The sequence below is a fragment of the Apteryx rowi genome, unplaced genomic scaffold (assembly GCF_003343035.1).
Source record: "Apteryx rowi isolate R43461 unplaced genomic scaffold, aptRow1 scaffold_93, whole genome shotgun sequence".
NCBI classification, from domain to species: Eukaryota; Metazoa; Chordata; class Aves; order Apterygiformes; family Apterygidae; genus Apteryx; species Apteryx rowi.
The window spans coordinates 1,118,310-1,135,006 of NW_020451238.1; the positions used below are offsets into that span (position 1 = coordinate 1,118,310).

General features: G+C 52.0%; 2 protein-coding genes and 1 long non-coding RNA gene across 5 annotated transcripts in view; 2 read left to right on the top strand and 1 right to left on the bottom strand.

The window, feature by feature from the left end:
• The window catches only part of SEPT5 (septin 5), a 46,946-nt gene extending 40,248 nt beyond the window's left edge, over window positions 1-6,698 (top strand). For both annotated transcript variants that reach the window (XM_026091900.1, XM_026091899.1), the window contains 7 exons: window positions 2-136; window positions 851-968; window positions 1,252-1,353; window positions 1,743-1,839; window positions 3,502-3,637; window positions 5,599-5,701; window positions 6,324-6,698. In XM_026091900.1, the coding sequence (XP_025947685.1) occupies window positions 2-136; window positions 851-968; window positions 1,252-1,353; window positions 1,743-1,839; window positions 3,502-3,637; window positions 5,599-5,701; window positions 6,324-6,380 (748 nt within the window). In that variant the 3' untranslated portion in view covers window positions 6,381-6,698. The remainder of the gene's footprint in view (window position 1; window positions 137-850; window positions 969-1,251; window positions 1,354-1,742; window positions 1,840-3,501; window positions 3,638-5,598; window positions 5,702-6,323) is intronic.
• LOC112978405 lies at window positions 3,651-12,762 on the bottom strand. Of its 2 annotated transcripts, XR_003257882.1 has the most exons (3): window positions 12,693-12,762; window positions 11,643-11,736; window positions 3,651-3,763 (listed from the first exon to the last, which is right to left on the bottom strand). It is a non-coding gene; the product is annotated as an uncharacterized LOC112978405 (long non-coding RNA). The 2 variants fall into 2 exon arrangements; XR_003257881.1 differs by lacking the exon at window positions 3,651-3,763 and having other exon boundaries at window positions 7,063-11,736.
• Window positions 12,726-14,931, top strand: GP1BB (glycoprotein Ib platelet subunit beta). The gene is made up of 2 exons (XM_026091901.1): window positions 12,726-13,019; window positions 13,738-14,931. The coding sequence occupies exons 1-2, from the start codon at window positions 12,815-12,817 to the stop codon at window positions 14,514-14,516; spliced, it is 984 nt and encodes a 327-aa protein (XP_025947686.1). The 5' UTR covers window positions 12,726-12,814; the 3' UTR covers window positions 14,517-14,931.
• The last annotated feature ends 1,766 nt before the right edge of the window (window positions 14,932-16,697 follow it).

The window sequence follows — 16,697 nt, forward strand, 5'->3', positions numbered from 1 at the left end:
GCTGGAAGCCCATCACTGACTACATCGACCAGCAGTTTGAACAGTATTTCCGAGATGAGAGCGGCCTGAACCGGAAGAACATCCAGGACAACCGAGTGCATTGTTGCCTCTACTTCATCTCACCCTTCGGGCATGGGTGAGAGCCCCCACGCCGGGGCTGGGGGCTGGGTACGACTCCGTCCTGGGGCAAGGGGCTCATGCCTCAAGATTGCCCAGTAGTGGCTGTATATTGGCAGGGCTGTTGGCACAGGTGAAGAAGTGGCTGGCTGCACTCGTCAGCCAAGCATCACACAACCTCCCTCCCCCTCGCGGACGTGACAGCCGCTGCCCTTGTGATCAGGAAGGACTGATCTCCCTCAGGCCTGCCACCTGTTTTGGAATTCAAGAGAAAAAAAAGCCACACAGACTTGTGTCTTTCTATCTACTTAAGCCTGACTGGTGGGTAGGGGAAGGGAGTTTTAAGCTACCTTCAGCTTCTGCCAGGCCTCGCTGGTTTGCATCCCAGCATAGCTGGGAGCAGTGCCAGGGGCCTGGCCTCAGGGTGCCGGGGGAGCCGGCCGTGCTGGCTGCCTGCAGCACGGGGCATCCGGGGGGGGCCCCCGGCTGCAGCTGCAACATTTGGCCTGCAAAGGAGTGAGTACCCGGCCTGTATCTGCGTGAGGCATTTCAGCAGCTAAAACCTGAGACAGCTTTCCTGAAGATAGGGCCCTAGCTGAGGGCTCTGCCAGGTTCTTGTGACAGTGCTGTCTGCAGCCCTTCTTGCTGGGCCCGGAAGTGAAGTGGGAAAGGCTGGAGGGGGAGCTGCCCGATGTGTCCCTGCTAACCCTGTCCTTCCTCATCCCTGCTGCAGGCTGAGGCCTGTGGATGTCGAGTTCATGAAGGCTCTGCATGAGAAGGTCAACATTGTGCCCCTGATTGCCAAAGCCGACTGCCTGATTCCCTCTGAGATCCGGAAGCTAAAAGAGAGGGTGAGATGCTCTTTCTCTGCGGGGGAATGCCCTGATGTGGCAGCAGAGACATGCAGAGCGGGGAGGGGAGCAGTGTAGTACCTGCAAATCTCATTTTACTGGTGCTCTGAGATACCTGTGAGAAAGCAAGCAGTGTTTGGAGGGAGGCCAGCTCTGTAGGAAGCATCAAATCCCTTCCCCATCTGTAGGTTATAGCAAACCCACTGCAGCACAAACAGGGAATAAACCCAGCATTTCTGTATTGTTCAATGTTACATCTTGTTGTTGCCTTGCATGGACACAGATCCGGGAAGAGATTGACAAATTTGGCATTAAAGTGTACCAGTTTCCGGAGTGCGACTCTGATGAAGATGAGGAATTCAAACAGCAAGACAGAGAGCTGAAGGTAAGGAACCTGCTCAGCAGCGTACTGGAGGTCTGGCTCGCGGGTGTGTTGTCTGGCCTGGATGGAGCCAGAGCTGCCCTGTGTGTGCCCTATGTTTGCCAAAGGCCTGTGCGGCTGATACCCTGCAGACCTGCAGAGAGACAGCTTCCTTCAGGACAGCTGAGAAGGTCAGGCTGGGAATCAGACTGCCTGCAGATCCCAGTGCCTGTAGGCTTTTCTCTGTGTCCATGTTGCAGTGTCCTGAGCTGTGGGGCACGCGTGGGTGTCCCTGTGTCTTTCCCACCAGCGCCTTCCTCCTCCTGTTCTAGTCTGCCTGAGTTCAGCCTGCAGAGAGGGGACCTGTGGGCAGCACCGGGCTGAGCTGGGCTCAGCMATGCCTCTCGTTCCAGGAGAGCGCTCCCTTTGCTGTCATTGGCAGTAACACAGTGGTGGAGGCGAAAGGCCAGAGAGTCCGTGGACGGCTGTACCCCTGGGGCATCGTGGAAGGTAAGCGCGGTGCCTGGGAGCCGACCGCGAGCGGGAGGCAGGCAGGCAGGGGAGGACGGAGGTGGGCACGTACAAAGGGGGCTGCGGGGGAGAACGTAGCGCTGCACAGCCGTGGCTGCGCAGCCCTGCTCCGGGCCGGGCCATCTCTGCCACCTGGCCCAGCAAAGCCCCCTGCTCTGCAGCCCCCGAGCACGTGACAGGGGATAGATGGAGGCCTGTTACTGACCTCTGGCAACAGCACGTAGCAATCGCCCTGCCTCTGAGACTACAACAGAGTGAAGAAGAGAAGCTCCAGTCTGAACGGAGGAAGCTCTGGGCTTTAATGCATTAGGACGTGGCCTCTTGTTAAGGGGAGCAGCTGGGCACTGCCAGTTTAGTTTCTGGGGAGAAGCCATTGCCCTTAGCTGTAAACGCTCCCACACTCCCTCCTTCTCTGCTGCCGCTGTCGTGTGCGCTGGGCTTGGCCGCACAGGACAGAGCTGGACGGATGCTGGGAGGCTGGCGCAGAGATCACCCCTTGTCCTGGCAGGTGTGTTTGCTACAGCCTGACTCTGGTGCCACTGCCGTGGGGCTGGAGCTGCTCCCAGCGCTGAGGCTGTGAAGTTCCCTCCAAGCAGCAGTGAGTCCTAGGGGCAGGGCTGGAGGCTGTGCTGATGCACGATGTGTTTGTCTCTAGTTTTTTGCCTGTCTAAATGGTGAAATTTCTTAAAGCCCCTGGGCAGAATGACCCTGAAATGGCTTTTGCTGCTGTTGCTGACTCCCACCCATGCTGGCCTGCTGGTGCATTGCTTTAAAGTCACAAAAGCCTGTATGTGCACCCGCGGGCTGCTGCTGGCTGCTTGGGCTGCCCAGCTGCTGGCTGCGCTCTCAGGCTGGCCCCAGAGAGGGCAGTGCCTGTCGGGGTGCTGGTGTTTGGCACCGAGCTCAGCTTTGAGAAACCGTGGGCCTGATACAGCCTGCTTCCCCCAGCCCTGCAGAGGTAAATAGGGAGCAGCAAAGGAGGCAAGCGGGACCGGAGCCCAGGCGTCCCGGGGGCTGACCGTCTCGGTAGAGAGCTCCCCATCACCATGGCGAGTACACAGCTACCGAGCACAACGCTTCCCTGGAGAGTCCTGCAGCGCTGCCTGGGACCTGGCTCCCAGGGGTAACAGCGGCTGTTTCAGCTCTCCAGACCGTTGCCTGCTCGTGGCTTTGCTCCTTTGGGGATGATGCAAGCCCACGGGGAAAACTGTCCTCCCTACAGGGGCCATTCAATTGGTCCTAAATTCTGAGGAGATGAGCCATTTGTCTCCAACGCTTGCTGCAGTCACTGTGGTTATAACAGTTGCATCCTGTGTACTTGGGAGCAGCGTCCTCACTCAGGGCTCTTCTATATGTGCTTAATTAATTCTCTTACCCAGAAAAAGTCCTGGGAACACAGTGATCTCGGCAGCCTGCCTCAAGATCGACAAGTGCAGCCTCTTGTGGAGCATCAGCAAGGCCTGCGCTGGGGCCAGGAGGGAGAGCCCCAGGCACCTGGAAGGAGTGTGTGGGTGAAGGGTGGGGAGCTGGAAGGCGTTTCAGCCTGGGCTGAGTGCTGGGAGGTGGTCAGGGGCTCTGGGCTCCCTGGACAGGGCTGGTGAGGTGCAAAATCCAAGCACTTTCCTGTTGTTGCTTCTGCAGTGGAAAACCAGGCGCACTGCGACTTTGTGAAGCTGAGGAACATGCTGATCCGGACACACATGCATGACCTGAAGGACGTCACTTGTGATGTCCACTATGAGAACTACCGAGCTCAGTGCATCCAGCAGATGACCAGGTGGGTCCCCACTGCTTCTCCCAGGGATGGCAGGGATGTCTCGCTTTCRGTGGAGATGGGGCTGCTCTCAAAATGGCTCATCAGTCAGGAAGCTGTGGGTCTGCTGGGGACATGCTGGTCTGCACCCTGGAAAATTGAATTGGGAAATAAAATAGCAAATCTAAGCGTATCTCTGCAGCCTGAGCCCACTGCAGGGATGCTTCTGAGAATCCGTTTTCCTTTCCAAGGATCCCACACACAGACCTTAGAAAATAGGCCTGGAGATAAAAGGTCTGTCTGAGGAGCTTTTCCTAGCATTGGATGCTAGGAAACCAGTTTGATGAAACAGGGAATAAACCATCTCTCTGATGGGTGATAGCTGTGTGCATTGCCAAAAGAGGAAGGCGTTCTGTCATGTCCCCTCACCAGCTACAGCTCTGCCTAAATGACAGCATCACCCTTGGGATGCTGCGGTTGCTCAGACAACAGAGCCCAAGCAATTAACAGTTACTGAGCCTTAACACATCTCCAAAGATTTCTCTGCCTTGTCTTGCTGTTGCGTTTGATTCTCTGTGATTTTAATCACAATGATCAGAAAATAGGAGAGAACATTTGCAGGCTTTTCATTTCAAAGCCACCTCCTTTTTTTCTTCTCCCTTCTACGATAGAAACATTAGTGACAGACTTTAGATTTAAGTAGCTCTTGGCTCCTCTGTTGTAAACCATCTCCTTCACTTCCTGCCTGAACTGGCTGGGTAACTGCTGCCACGTTGCAGAGCAGAAAAGGCAGCACTTCACTGAGGAACAGTCCCGTGTGTGTGTAAATGTGCAGGGTGACAGGCTTAGTTCACACGCAACATATCTCAGTACTTCTGCAAAACAGATGAGTCTGTCTTTTTCAGCAGTGAGAATGAAGAGTCCCAGAATAACTGTGTGAAACGCTAGAGAGCTATGAGAAGCGTCACAGTCACTATTTGGATAGGATGCGTGTCTATTAAAAGAAGAGAGCAACAAAGAAGCAATTGCTCAGCTAAAGAAATGCTTGAAAGTTTGCTACCATTTCTCATGCTGTGGCTAGTTCCCTGCCAGTGAAGTCTCAGAGAACCAGAGCGTGGCCATTTCTAGCACTGGGATAAAGGTCCATCTCTGGAGAGATTTTTCTGGGAGGAGATCCCAAGCTCCAGGGCTGGAATTGCCTCAGTAATGAGCCAATGGTGACTCCAAGTGGTGAAAGCCTGCAAGTGGCACCTTAAATTCCCAATTCCAGCTCAGGCCTCCCTGTCCAGCTAGCCTCTGCCACCTCATCCTTGCCTTTGTCCACCTTTGGGGAGGAAGCAATCTCCTTCCTCTGTGCTCTGCACACCCCAGCTCTTGGGGGAATACTGTGCTATGCTATGCCTGTTGTCTCATATCTCCTGCCTCTTGAATATAGGGACCAGGCTTTGCTATCAGGCTTGCAGTGGTTAAACTGCTTCCCTGGTTTTATCTTTCTGAAAAAAGGGCTGTGGTGAGTATGCAGTGCCTTAGAGATGCTGATAGTTCATGCTGATGCTGTATATATGTGTAGCGATGCACACTGGAAGGCACATGCATTCACAAAGGTGGGCAAAAGGAGACCAGAGGAATCGGCTATAGATGTCTCTAGTAAGCTTGCCAGTGTTGTCACATAAGGTGGTCAGAAATACCAGCCCTTTTCTGTCTGTTTTTGCTCTCAGTGGTCTGTAAGCCTGTTTTAGGGTTTTGTCAATGCTGGCTACCCACAGGCTTCTGTTTTGAAAACCTTTATCAACAGTGGTCTTGGTTTGCATCCGAGTGCATCCCACACCGCTGTGCTAGATTGCCCCAGCGCCCCTCTGCCTGGCCACGTGTGTGTTGCCACATTGCTGGCAGGTCGGCAACTGGCTGCCGCTGGGTGTTGACTCCCCAGGCAGCCAGCCTGAACCACAGCTGACTGTGTTCCTCCCCTCTCTCCATCTSCCTAGCAAGCTGACTCAGGACAACAGGATAGAGAGCCCGATTCCTATCCTGCCTCTCCCAACACCTGACACTGAGACGGAGAAGCTGATCAAAATGAAGGATGAGGAGGTGAGACCCATTTCTGCTTGGACCTCCTTGGTGTTAGAGCTGGAATCTGAGGAGTTTCTCCCGGGTTGCCCCGCAGAGGCTGTTCCGGGGCTTCCCAGTTCTGTCTCCCATCATCGCCGGCTGCTGATGGGGAGGATGGGATGTGAACACTGTGTCCTCTGCCAGGGGGACCTTAACCATGTTCCACCCTGGGCGTTGTAGCCTCTCTGAGAGATCCCTTTGTCTCCCCCAAAGGACTACACAGTCACCCCAGCGCCCCTTACAGTATCTGATCAGCACTGTCCAGGGCAAATGTCTTCTGTCCTGGCCAGCCACTGTGGTGGGAAGTGCCCGGCTGTCAGAGTAGTGATGGATAGCCCGGGAGCCAGCCCCTGCGGCTTTACCCAGCCCAGCAAGGGCTCATTGCTCTCTGCCCACTGTCCTGCCAGACCTAACAGCAGCTTCTCACCTGCCTGCTCTGGTTCTGGATCACTTGGAGCAATGGTAGGGGAAGGATGGGCATTTCCATGGGCAGGAGGGGAGCCAGAAACCCTTTCCACAAGATCCCTGCCCCTTCTGCAGATCGCTGGCACCCTGCCACTGCAGATCCCTCCTTTGACTGTCTCTTTTTTGTCTCATGCAGTTGCGGCGGATGCAAGAGATGCTGCAGAAGATGCAGCAGCAGATGCAGGATCAGTGAAAGGCAGGTGTTCGGAGGGCAAAGGGAATCACCCGGTGACCGTCTGAAGCCTGGCTTGAGCTGTGGACRTTTAAAAAGAGGTTCCCTGTTGTGTAGAGACTTGTGGGCAAGAGCCGCACCCGCACCCTCTAATTTATTAGCAGCAATGCTGGCTTTGCAGTCAGCCAGATTGTGGAGGAGGCTGTTCACTTAACAGTTTACTGATGTGTATTTCTTTTTTTTTAATTATTACTCTTTCTTTTCTTTTTCTTTTTTTTTCTTTTTCCTTTTTTTTTTAAAAGAAAATAGCCTGGGAAGTATCTAAGGCATCCTAAAAAAGAAAAGAAAGAAAAGAGAAAGACCCCCCCTTTCCCATGTACTAATTTCTTGTTTGGGAATGCTCTGGTATTTAAAGTCCTGGTTTCTCTGGTGTACGAACTTGAAGATTATCTGTGTCAATGCACGTAAATGTTTACTCCCAACTGAGGTGCTGTGCTCCCCTCTCCCTCCCTTCGTCTGGGGCCAGCACAGGCATCATAAAGGCAGACGTTCCCTCCCGTGAGTTCGACCTGTGCTGCCCGGGCTTCTCAGCCTGGGGCCAGCTCTGGCCCAGAGAGCAGGGGCTGGGGGTATCTCTGTGCACCGACCTGCTGAGGGCTCCTGATAGTTGTGTGGTTCCCTGCCTGGGTTTTTGTTTTTTTTTTTGGTTGGTTGGTTTTGGTTTTCCTATCAACAAACTCCAGGATCTTTGCACTGAGTGGCAGGGGACAGAGTCTCTCAAGGACAGTTAGAAGAAAGCACTTCCACTGCCCTCAGCTAGGTCTTTCTGGCAGAGAGGATGAGTTGCTGAGGATTGCTTGCAAGGAGGAGATGATGGGAGTCAGCCCCTTCCCAGCCTGCCAGCCACGCTCTCCTCCCGCAGCAGGTCAGAGGGGTTGGCGGAAGCACCGTCGCAGAAAGGCCAGGGCCCTGTGGCGGCTGGTGAGAGTATCTCATGGCTCTGGTCTTCCAGCTGTACTTTTCTCCAGTGTTTGCTTGGAAAAGTACCATGGCAGCCAGAGTGCTTAGCTGTGCCCAGTTTGGAAGAACTAAAACCCCAGAGCTGAAAGCCCAACCCCAAATTCAGAGCTGTACTCTGTCCCCAGGTTTGCAATCCCACAAGTCTATTGCTGGCTCTGCAGTTCTCCTGGGGCAAGGGGCAGTTTTGGGGTGTTTGTGCCAGAGATCTGAGAGCCGCCTGTCCCAGCAGGCTGCCTTGCAGGGGCAAGAGGCAGCAGATGGGCTGTGGGGCTGTGGGGAGCTGGCGTGGGTCAGCGTGGCAGGTGCAGGAATGCCACTGCGCGGGGCTGAGCGCAGCCCAGCAGACTCAGTACTTCCTCCCCTGCCCTTTCCCCTGGGACTCAGCCCTTCTCCCCCCTCTCTGGTCCCCAGCTCTTCCTGTCTCAGTGCTGGGAAGGCTAGCGGATCTGCTGGGCAGAGATAAGAGCACTCTTTGGGCAGCAGCTTCTGTCCCACTCTTGCTTCCTGCAGTATTCTTAACTTCTAGTCCAGCCAGAGGAGAGCCCAGGAGTGCAATGTGTCTGACAGCGCAAGACTCACTAGAAACACTGCTGCACTCACAGGGAGTCCAGGGCTGTTGGAGGGAGACGCACTTGGCTCTTCCCTCCAACTCCAGAGAGCACCACCCTGGATGGGGACCTTCTGCTCCTCTGGCTCCTGGCCCCATTCCTCTGTCCACACCTCTGCCCCTTGTTTCAGGTCCTCCATCTCTGGCTCTCCCCAATAGATCTCTCTGGCTGGGAATAGCCAGGTGCTAAATTCTTTTGTTAGGTGCTACGTTTGTCTGGGTTGAGTACCACACTGATTTCTCTCCATGAGGCTTTAAGTGTCCTGATCAGACCTTGTGATCAGGTGATCTTCTGATCAGAGGTGAGTAGGTTGGCTGGTTCCAGTTATTCACTGTACAGAGCCTTTGCTTGGCCAGAACATGGGTCGTACAGGCAGGAGAGACCCTGATGCAACATTGAAGGACAAAGTGAGGGTGGAAGCCCCTTGGCAGAAATGTGAAAGCTGGGCAAGAACAGTGTCCAAGGCAAACCTCTTCTAAGTGACCTTTTGCTGCTTCAGAGAGGTGAGAAGTGGGGCAGGGGCATTGGGAACAAGCTCAGCAGGATGGGGGAACTCTTCTGCCTAGCCAACATTTTTTTCTTTCCTTCTCCCCTGTATCAGGCATGTAAGTGACAGTGTCAGTCCAGGGGAGTGGAAGGGTGCAGCCTGCCTTCAGTAACRTGCAGGGCCAGATACTTCAGGAGGAAATACAGCCTGCCTTTCTGCAGTCTGCGTACTTGAGAAAGAGTAGCCTGAGGTGAGAGCTTCCTCCAGGCTTTCTGGAGGAGGTTTGCTGCTGTCCCAAAGCAGGAGGACTGCTGAGTTCTCAGCTTTATTCATGCTAGCATAACTGGAAACACCTTGCAGTATCTGTCCCCTCTCTTTTCTTACGTTAGTCTTGCCTGTGAGGAGGATGTTCTATTGCAAATGAGCCCTGTCCAGATAGAGATGTTCCTCTTTCAAACAGATTCAGGCCTAAAAGATGGAGACCTTTACTCTTTAGCATTGACATAGGAGAGAATACAGCCTTTATCCTGGGCTGTGTGCTGCTGAGAATGCAAGGTGCTGGGGTCATGGGCAGGCAGGACTGCTGAGTAGTTAACTGTTTATGTTCCTCTGGGTGAGGAAATCTCCGTCAGCTCAGTGCATATGCCTCCTAAATCAAGTAAATAGTTGCAGCTCCACTCTTTACAGAGAGCTGAAGTCTTCAGTTATTAGCTGGCGAAGACAGTTTGGGTTGCACTTGGAGAAAAATGCATACCAGTGAGGCATTAGAGAAAGAGCTTCTACAGAGGGGAGTGATACTGCTGAAACTCATGTCCCCACATAGGAGGTTCCTTTCCCAGAGCATCAGAGCTGGGGGTCTGCTGGGAAAGGGTTAGAGACTGACTTCTGCGGGGGCACCAGAGATCCAGCCGTTGGCTTGGAAGGTGGCATGCATTTATTAAAGGAGGAATGCTTTGGACTGTTGAACTGAGCTGCACTACAAGCGGAGAAGGGACTGCTGAACAAATGTAGCTTGGCCATTTGGCTCTGGCAGCCAGAGAAGCAGAAGAGTGTGGATAGAAAGGTAATTTAACACCTCCCTTCATGCAACCCTCCACAATCTCATACGCAAACCCTGCACCCACAGGCACATTCCCACGYCTCTGCCAAGCTTTGCCCTGCTGAGTGAGTCACTGCAGGAGCTGCGTCCCACTCCTTGGGCAGAGCTCTCGGGGCTGTAGCTGTGGGTTGTCGGTACGTCTCAGACCTTGTGCCTGACTGGGGAGGGAGCTGTGGCCTGAACTCGTTGTGTGCCGCTGCTGTGCCAGTCCTGCCTGTGCAGTCCTTGCTGCCTCCCCGCATGCCTCTCCCCAGAGAAGGAGGGGGTCCGATTCCGTATGCTGTGCGATAGCATTCCCTGCTCCCTCCTCACAAACCCAGCTCTGCTGTAATGCTGGCTTGCTCCTGCCATGCGACTTCCTCATCGACTTCCTCATCCCTCTGCTCCGTTCCTAGGCTCTTTGTTTTCTGTCCGTCTGTTGGATTGTTATAATATATATATTTTTTTGTAAATTTCTGTTTGAACATTTTGTCATTGTGAACAAAGAAAAATGAAACCTTTTAAAACATATCCATTTTATTAAATGATTATTGTTATTATTATTAATAATGTTTACTACCTGAATTGATCAGTGAAATAAATACATTCAAAAAAACAACCTCTGTCTGCTTGATTTTTTCAGTCCCATTGACTGTGATACATTATTGGGCAGGAGAGAAGAAAACTGACTCTGTTTATCCTTTTAACCAGTGCCATTGGAGTAGGCTCCAGGCAGGACTCCCTGCGTGGACCTGTGTTTATGTCAGAGGCTAGACAAGATGATCCTAAAGTTCTTCTATCGTTAAGCTTCACCTAGGAGGGGTGGCTAATTAGCGATGGGCAGGATCCAGTCCCAGGAAATCCACTTTGTAAGTAACCAAAGGAGTATTGCTGTGCCTGTGCTGTATGAGAAATGATGCAGAGCCAGGATGGGTCTGGCAGGGTTTAGTAGATTCGGTCCATGTCACACCTGGCCTGAACACCTGGCTGTGAATAGCAGTGGCACCCAAATGCAGGAGACATGGCCATTGGTGAGCAAACTTGTCCCTGTTGGAGTCAAGCTAGTCCTAAATGCAAAGCAGGTACTGCAGGAAAAGTTGGATTAGTTTGTTGGCCCAAGACCCCTTTCCCACCCAACCTGCCTACCATAAAAAAACAACTGGAATGATCTGCTCCAACCTACTAGAAATCTATAACTTGCTTTTCTTATTTTGAGCATCAGAAAGATTTTCCCTTGGCTAGGGGCAAGGTCTGCTGTTGCTTACAGCCATAAATTCTCTTAACATCAACACATTCTGAGCATTCATCATTTCTTTTCTGATCAGTCCCCTGTGTTATGCTGAGTACAAATATACATAGTGCAATGTAATGGAGAGTTGGGCCTAATAGGACATCCATTTCACCGTAATTCTAGAGGCGTCCTCCTAAAGAAGAGCATAGCTGTTGCCTAGAGTGAGGCCCAAGGCAGAAAAAATGTGTATGAAGATGCGATGGCCTTGAGAAGATGAGATTCTATCTATACAACTTGAGTATATTTTTAACCTTGGACTTTACTGCTCAAGTACTTGTGTGCTGCAACTTCTGAATAAAGGATGTGGCCAATCTTTCTTGGTAACTGCAAGCTGCACTTGTCCAGAGCTGCCAACTCACTTAGCTATTAAAAGAGCTGTCCCTAGGAGCACTATCTTCCCCAGCACCATTCAGCTGAATCAGTCTGTCATCCTTCCTGTGGATTCAAGCAGGTTTATTTTGGTGTAGACAGTGGAATGCCATGAATTATATTTTGTCCCCATAACAAGCATGAGAGGATGCAAGTCCCTAGAGGAGTTTTCTCCCTAGCTTGACTACTAACACCAATGGGGTCTGCAGATCTTCCACTGCTTTTTAGGAGTAGATTCATGTCACTGCTTCAAGGGAAGCCTCAGGGTCAGCACACTGTGAGGTGTTAGGCTCACTACGCTGCCAAAAATAGTCTTGATGAGATGGGAAACCAAAAGCCACAGTGCTCAGCAAGTGCAGTACAAACCACTACCAGATTAAAGTGCATTTTAAGTAATTACTTTGCAGTTGATATTCAGTGATGTTCTTACCGGAAATGGTGTCCTCCTTTATCTCCTGGTCCAGGCTGTTTGGTTCTGTGTACCAGATGTGTTCCTAGCTCTGCTCATACACAGTGAATCTTACCTTTAAAAGAGAAAGCCAGAGAAAATAGTGGAGATTAGGGTTGTCATGCAGAGGAAGTGATTCTGGAAGAGAAAAAATTAAGTACTTCCTCTTGCAAACTGAATCTTCCCACCCTGTCTCCTTTGCTTCTTGTCCTAGTGCTATTCAGGGATAAAAGGCTGCAGGTAAGGTGTGTTTCTTGGACTTACTGCATATAGAAATTATTTTAGGGTCTTTGCAGAATTTGTATAAAAGGGTTATATTTAGGCTTATGGAAATTATTATGAGGCATTACCCAGAGCTGTTAATCACACTGCAGCTGGCACTGAGCTATACAGGGGTCCCAAACTCCATGGCTCTCTACAGGAATGCTGCTGGATTCAGCCTGCAGCTCCCTTGTTACAATGCCCAGATTTTCTCCAGCATGAAGGGAGGGGAAATGCACTCCACTTGCCAAACTGCGCAGGAAAGGCAATAGCTAAGAGAGGCCAAACAGCAAGAATTGGGAGCAGCCTGGACTGGGATTTCTGAGCAGATTCTTTGCATGCTTTGTTGTTGCCCTACGTGGCTCTGAGGCCGACTTGGCACATACCAGGTGCTTATTGTGAGCTCTTAGGGGCTTGATGTAAGAAATTTAACTGTCTTGTTCCAAAGGGCTGCAGGATAAAGCAGGGTACCTGGAGTCACAAGAGGATTACTCAAAGCGTCTGTATACATGTGTTAGTCCACTGTTAATCAGGCACAGGCTAATAGCTGTACTTGATGTCTTCTATCCTACCAAGAACCAAAGGCTCAAACCTGACAAAATACTGTGAAGGAAGCCCCTCTCCTCAACTTACACTGGTGAAAGACACAGCCCTCACCCTGCAGACATATACGTTTTGTCTATAGAAGAACGACAAGGAAACAGGCTGTGTATGTTGCTGCCATTAGCAACAGCATACTTGAATTCACTGCAGTGCCGGTCCACTTCTTACCCAGAGCATGTGGACCCAGAATCACAGTCATCGATACCATTAGTATCTCTTCCAGCAAACATATTCTTGCAGGCTCCCATTTCTTGGAAGAGTTGCTTGATGAAGCCTCCACTTCCAGTGACATGCAGCAAACTTGCAGGAAGGCCTCATGTGGGAGGTGTCCCCAGGATGAGCTGGACCCTTATCTTGCCAAGCCAGCTGCAAGGGGGTCAGGGGATCCGGGAGCTCAGCTATGCAGCTGCAAACACTCCTGCACTGGCTGGACTGCCTTAGGACCTTCCTCTTGTGTTGTGAAGCCAGCAAGAAAACAAGGATCGATCTACCCTGGTAAGTCAGCAGAAATACTTTCTATTCTTTCTTTTTTTCCCCCATTTGGTTGATGTATTGCATAGAAAACCACTGTCTTGTACCAGGTACACATAGTTGTATGCTTCTAAAGAAGTTATAGCAGCCCTTTTGTTCACCAATGGCATATGAGACTGCGATACAAAGATAGCCCATCGACCCATGTGTCCCAGCACGGTCACAGCTCCAGAAAGAGATTATTCACCTGCTGGAGCAATGTCTTGAGTGGAAAATTCCACTGACCACCCGCCTCCGCCTTCAGTGCTCAGCACCGTCTCTGCTGGCCAAGGACTGTTTGTCACTTCTATTCAAAACTGCAGAGGATATTTTTTACTTGTGGTAATAGTAAATTAATTTTTGAATCTCCTCTTGCAGTTTCTGCGAACAAAGCTTTGCTTACAGAGGTAATGCGGTGCTATGATAAGGCAGAAGCAGTTTCGTACACTAATTTTTGACTCCCTGACATGAATTTTCTTGGCCACCCTAAACCTTCAGTAATGCAATCCTAAAAACATCTGCAGCTCTTGCACACTTTGGAGGACTAGTGAAAATAAATTTGATGGGGGCAGTCAAGCTTCCCAGCAACTGTCTGTTCATATCCCTCCCCCAAAACCAGGGCTAGAAGAACAGGAACATTCCCTCTCTTGTAATAAGAGACCAAGAATTTGCACAAGATCTCTTTTAACTCTGTTCTTTTCAGAGCTCTCGCCTCTCCTGTTGAGGACACCAAGTTCACCCAACTTTAAAAATACATCCTCAAAACAAACGCACAAAAGCCTGGGGCTTTGCTGGCCAGTCTGGGAGTGTGTGGTGTCTACTTGCTGGGTCCCTGTCTCACCCAGTCCCACTGTGTGTTCAGGGGTGAAGATGAACAGTGGGATTCTCTTCTTGTCCCTCTTTGGCTTTCTCCCGCACATGATACCAGCATGCCCTGCGCCATGCAAGTGTGCCACGAACATTATTGACTGCACATCGAAAGACCTAACCATAACAAAACTGCCAGCTGCCTTCCGCCCATCGGTTGAAGTTATCCATCTTGGTTACAACATGCTCACCTCTATTCCCAAAGGGCTCTTTGACAACCTGAAGAGTCTCCAGGTGGTCCACCTGCAAGGAAACCCTTGGGAATGCAACTGTGACATCCTCTACTTGCGCTCCTGGCTCCAGTGGCAGCAGAACCGGACCTTTTACAGGGATGTGAAATGTACCTCCCCGGCTCACCTGCAGGACCGGATCATCGCCTATCTGACAGAAGATGAGATCATCTCCACATGCCAGTACTGGTACTGCAGCCTGGCTCTCCTCTCTCAGCTCTGTCTCTTCATCCTCCTTTTACTCCAGGCTATCTTGGTCATCTTCATCATCATCTACCTGCAGAGATTTCGGAAAATGACTGCTGAAGCCCGGAGCACCACCCCAGATCTACACCAGCATGTAGATGCCTGGGCATCTTCAAGAAGCCCCTACGACAGTGATTAACATCACAAGAGCTGTCAGTCCTGCGCTTCTGGTGCGTGCAGGAGCAAGGACCCCCCACGCCCCTTGGACGTTGCTGTGCCCAAGCCATGTGGTTTGTGATGCCCAGAGGGGACCACGGAGTGCAGCATCTGGTCCTGACTGCAGTCCCGAGCAGGGCTCAGAACCAATCAGACACTTACTGTATTCCCAAAGAGCCAACCCTGTGTTTTTTAATGCTTTAAGTTCTCCCTGGAGCCAGGAGTCGCCCAGACCAGGGGCTCTCTCCAGCCCATTTGTGCAGCACCTGGCACAGCAGGGATCTGACCTCGGTCGCAGCCTCAAACTGCAAAACCAGTCAAGTGCCTCCTGCTAGTTACTATGTCCCTTAACTATTTTTGGAACAAAGCAAAACCAAAATAAAATAATGATGAATGATGATGTGAGCTTTTTTCCCCCAGTCTAAACAACTTCTCTCACCCACCCTCGCGCTTTGTGCTGAGGAGACCAACCGCTGCGGTGGGGAGCCGGTATGAGCCGCGCGCAGCGGGTTCAAACCTGGGCAGCCCCGGCTTCGCGACGGGCCCCAAACACGGGGCTTCCTCCGGTTCCTCCCTGTAGCACGACCTGGGGCTGTTCCCTGTGTTGGCGGGGCCCGAGCGAAGGCTTTGCGTGGCCAAGGGCGGCTGCCCCACAGGCACCAGTGGCCACCGGGGCCTTGCTGCCCCGCCAGCGCTACCCCATTTTAGCACAGAGCCCTCCAAAACCTTTAGATCGGATAAAAGCCACAAAAATGCCCTTCRCCTGCCGCTGAGCCCCTCAGTAAAACGCCCTCCCCCTCCAACCCGACATTTTGTACCTCGGGCCTCAGCGCCCGGCCGCTGGGCACAAGCAGGTGGTGGCGGCAGCGGGGGGGGATTGGGGAGATGGGGGGAGGTTTGGGCATGGCCGCGCTTCCTCTCTGAGGGCAAACCGACCGCAGGCCGCCCCTCGCCAGCGGGAGCAGGTCCTGATGGCCCTCACTGGCCCCACCTGGGGAGGCCATTTTAGCCCAGCTGGGGACGGCACAAGGAGGAGGGAGCTGCCCTGAGGCGAGGGGTGAGTGACGCTGGCTGCCCTGCCGGTGGCTGTCCCCTTCCCTGCCCTGCGTCCCGGGGTTCGGCTCGGAGCCCGCACGCCCCCAAAAAATGGGAGAGGGGAGGGCTGCTCTGAGGAAACGTGGTGTTTTTTGTGTGTGTGTGTGGGGGGGGGGTTCCGTTTGGGTGGTTGGGCAGGTTTTTTGGGAGGGGGGAGTTAAGCCGTCTCCCTCCAACCTGTTTGGGGGTAAATAAGCCTCTAGGAGGCATTCGCGTCCGGCGCTTATCGTGCTGCGAAGTGCCGAGCAGCTCACGGAGGTGAGACCGCGGGGAGGTTTGCCGCGGCGCGGGGCGGCCCTCGTGCCCGCGCGCCCCAGCGACTGCGGGAGCTCCCCCGAAACCCTGGTGTTTTGCCTGGCTGTGCTGCATGGGTTTGCTCAGCTAAACTGTCAGGCTAGGATCGCGCTTTTCATCCTGCTGTTGAATAGCTGCGTGCGCGCAGAGGCTGCGAGTGCTACTGCCTCGCTTTTCGATGTGTGGTTTTTTGTTTTTTAAGATAAAGGAGGTCTAAAGCGTGGACTGAAAATCACTAAATGGCACCAGGTTTGAACGTTCAGAGATGGCCCTTCAGATTCCAGATCAAATTGCAAGAGCTGCTAGTTTGGGAAGCTGCTATTTGCGTAAGGGACCGTTTCGAAAACCAGTCGGTTGGAGGAGCTGTTTCTGCTCAGACCTTACTCCTAAGGCGCTGTGTGCACTTGCAAGGGCACAAGTGTAGTGGTGTAGCTATTTTAAAGATAGAGAAACTCACTTAAGTCACTGCAGGCAGAAGTGAAAATCTGACACTGGAGAAAGGCAGGTCAAAGTTTTTTGTCATAGCTGTTTAATTAAAATCCTTCCCAGGGAAGCAATAAACAATTTTTTGGCGTGGTGGCCCCACTTCTCTTGCTAGTTCTTCCCCTGTGGCCTTTTCTCACCTCGAATCAAGGTGCAGAAGTCTAAGCAAGTAGAGCAAACCACTGTCTTCCCTTCAGCACTTCTTTGTTTTTTTTCTTTAGATCAGTTGAACCTTTATTTTAGCTGTCTCATTCCTGCTAAGGTCTCTTCTGCACTGACCCATGCAAGGGAT

Excerpts from the sequence above, each read along its gene's own strand:
- GP1BB (XM_026091901.1), top strand. The coding sequence starts at position 12,815 with ATGCAGCAAACTTGCAGGAAGGCCTCATGTGGGAGGTGTCCCCAGGAT. Across the intron at positions 13,020-13,737 it reads ACAAGGATCGATCTACCCTG|AGCTCTCGCCTCTCCTGTTG; the intron begins GTAAGTCAGCAG and ends TGTTCTTTTCAG.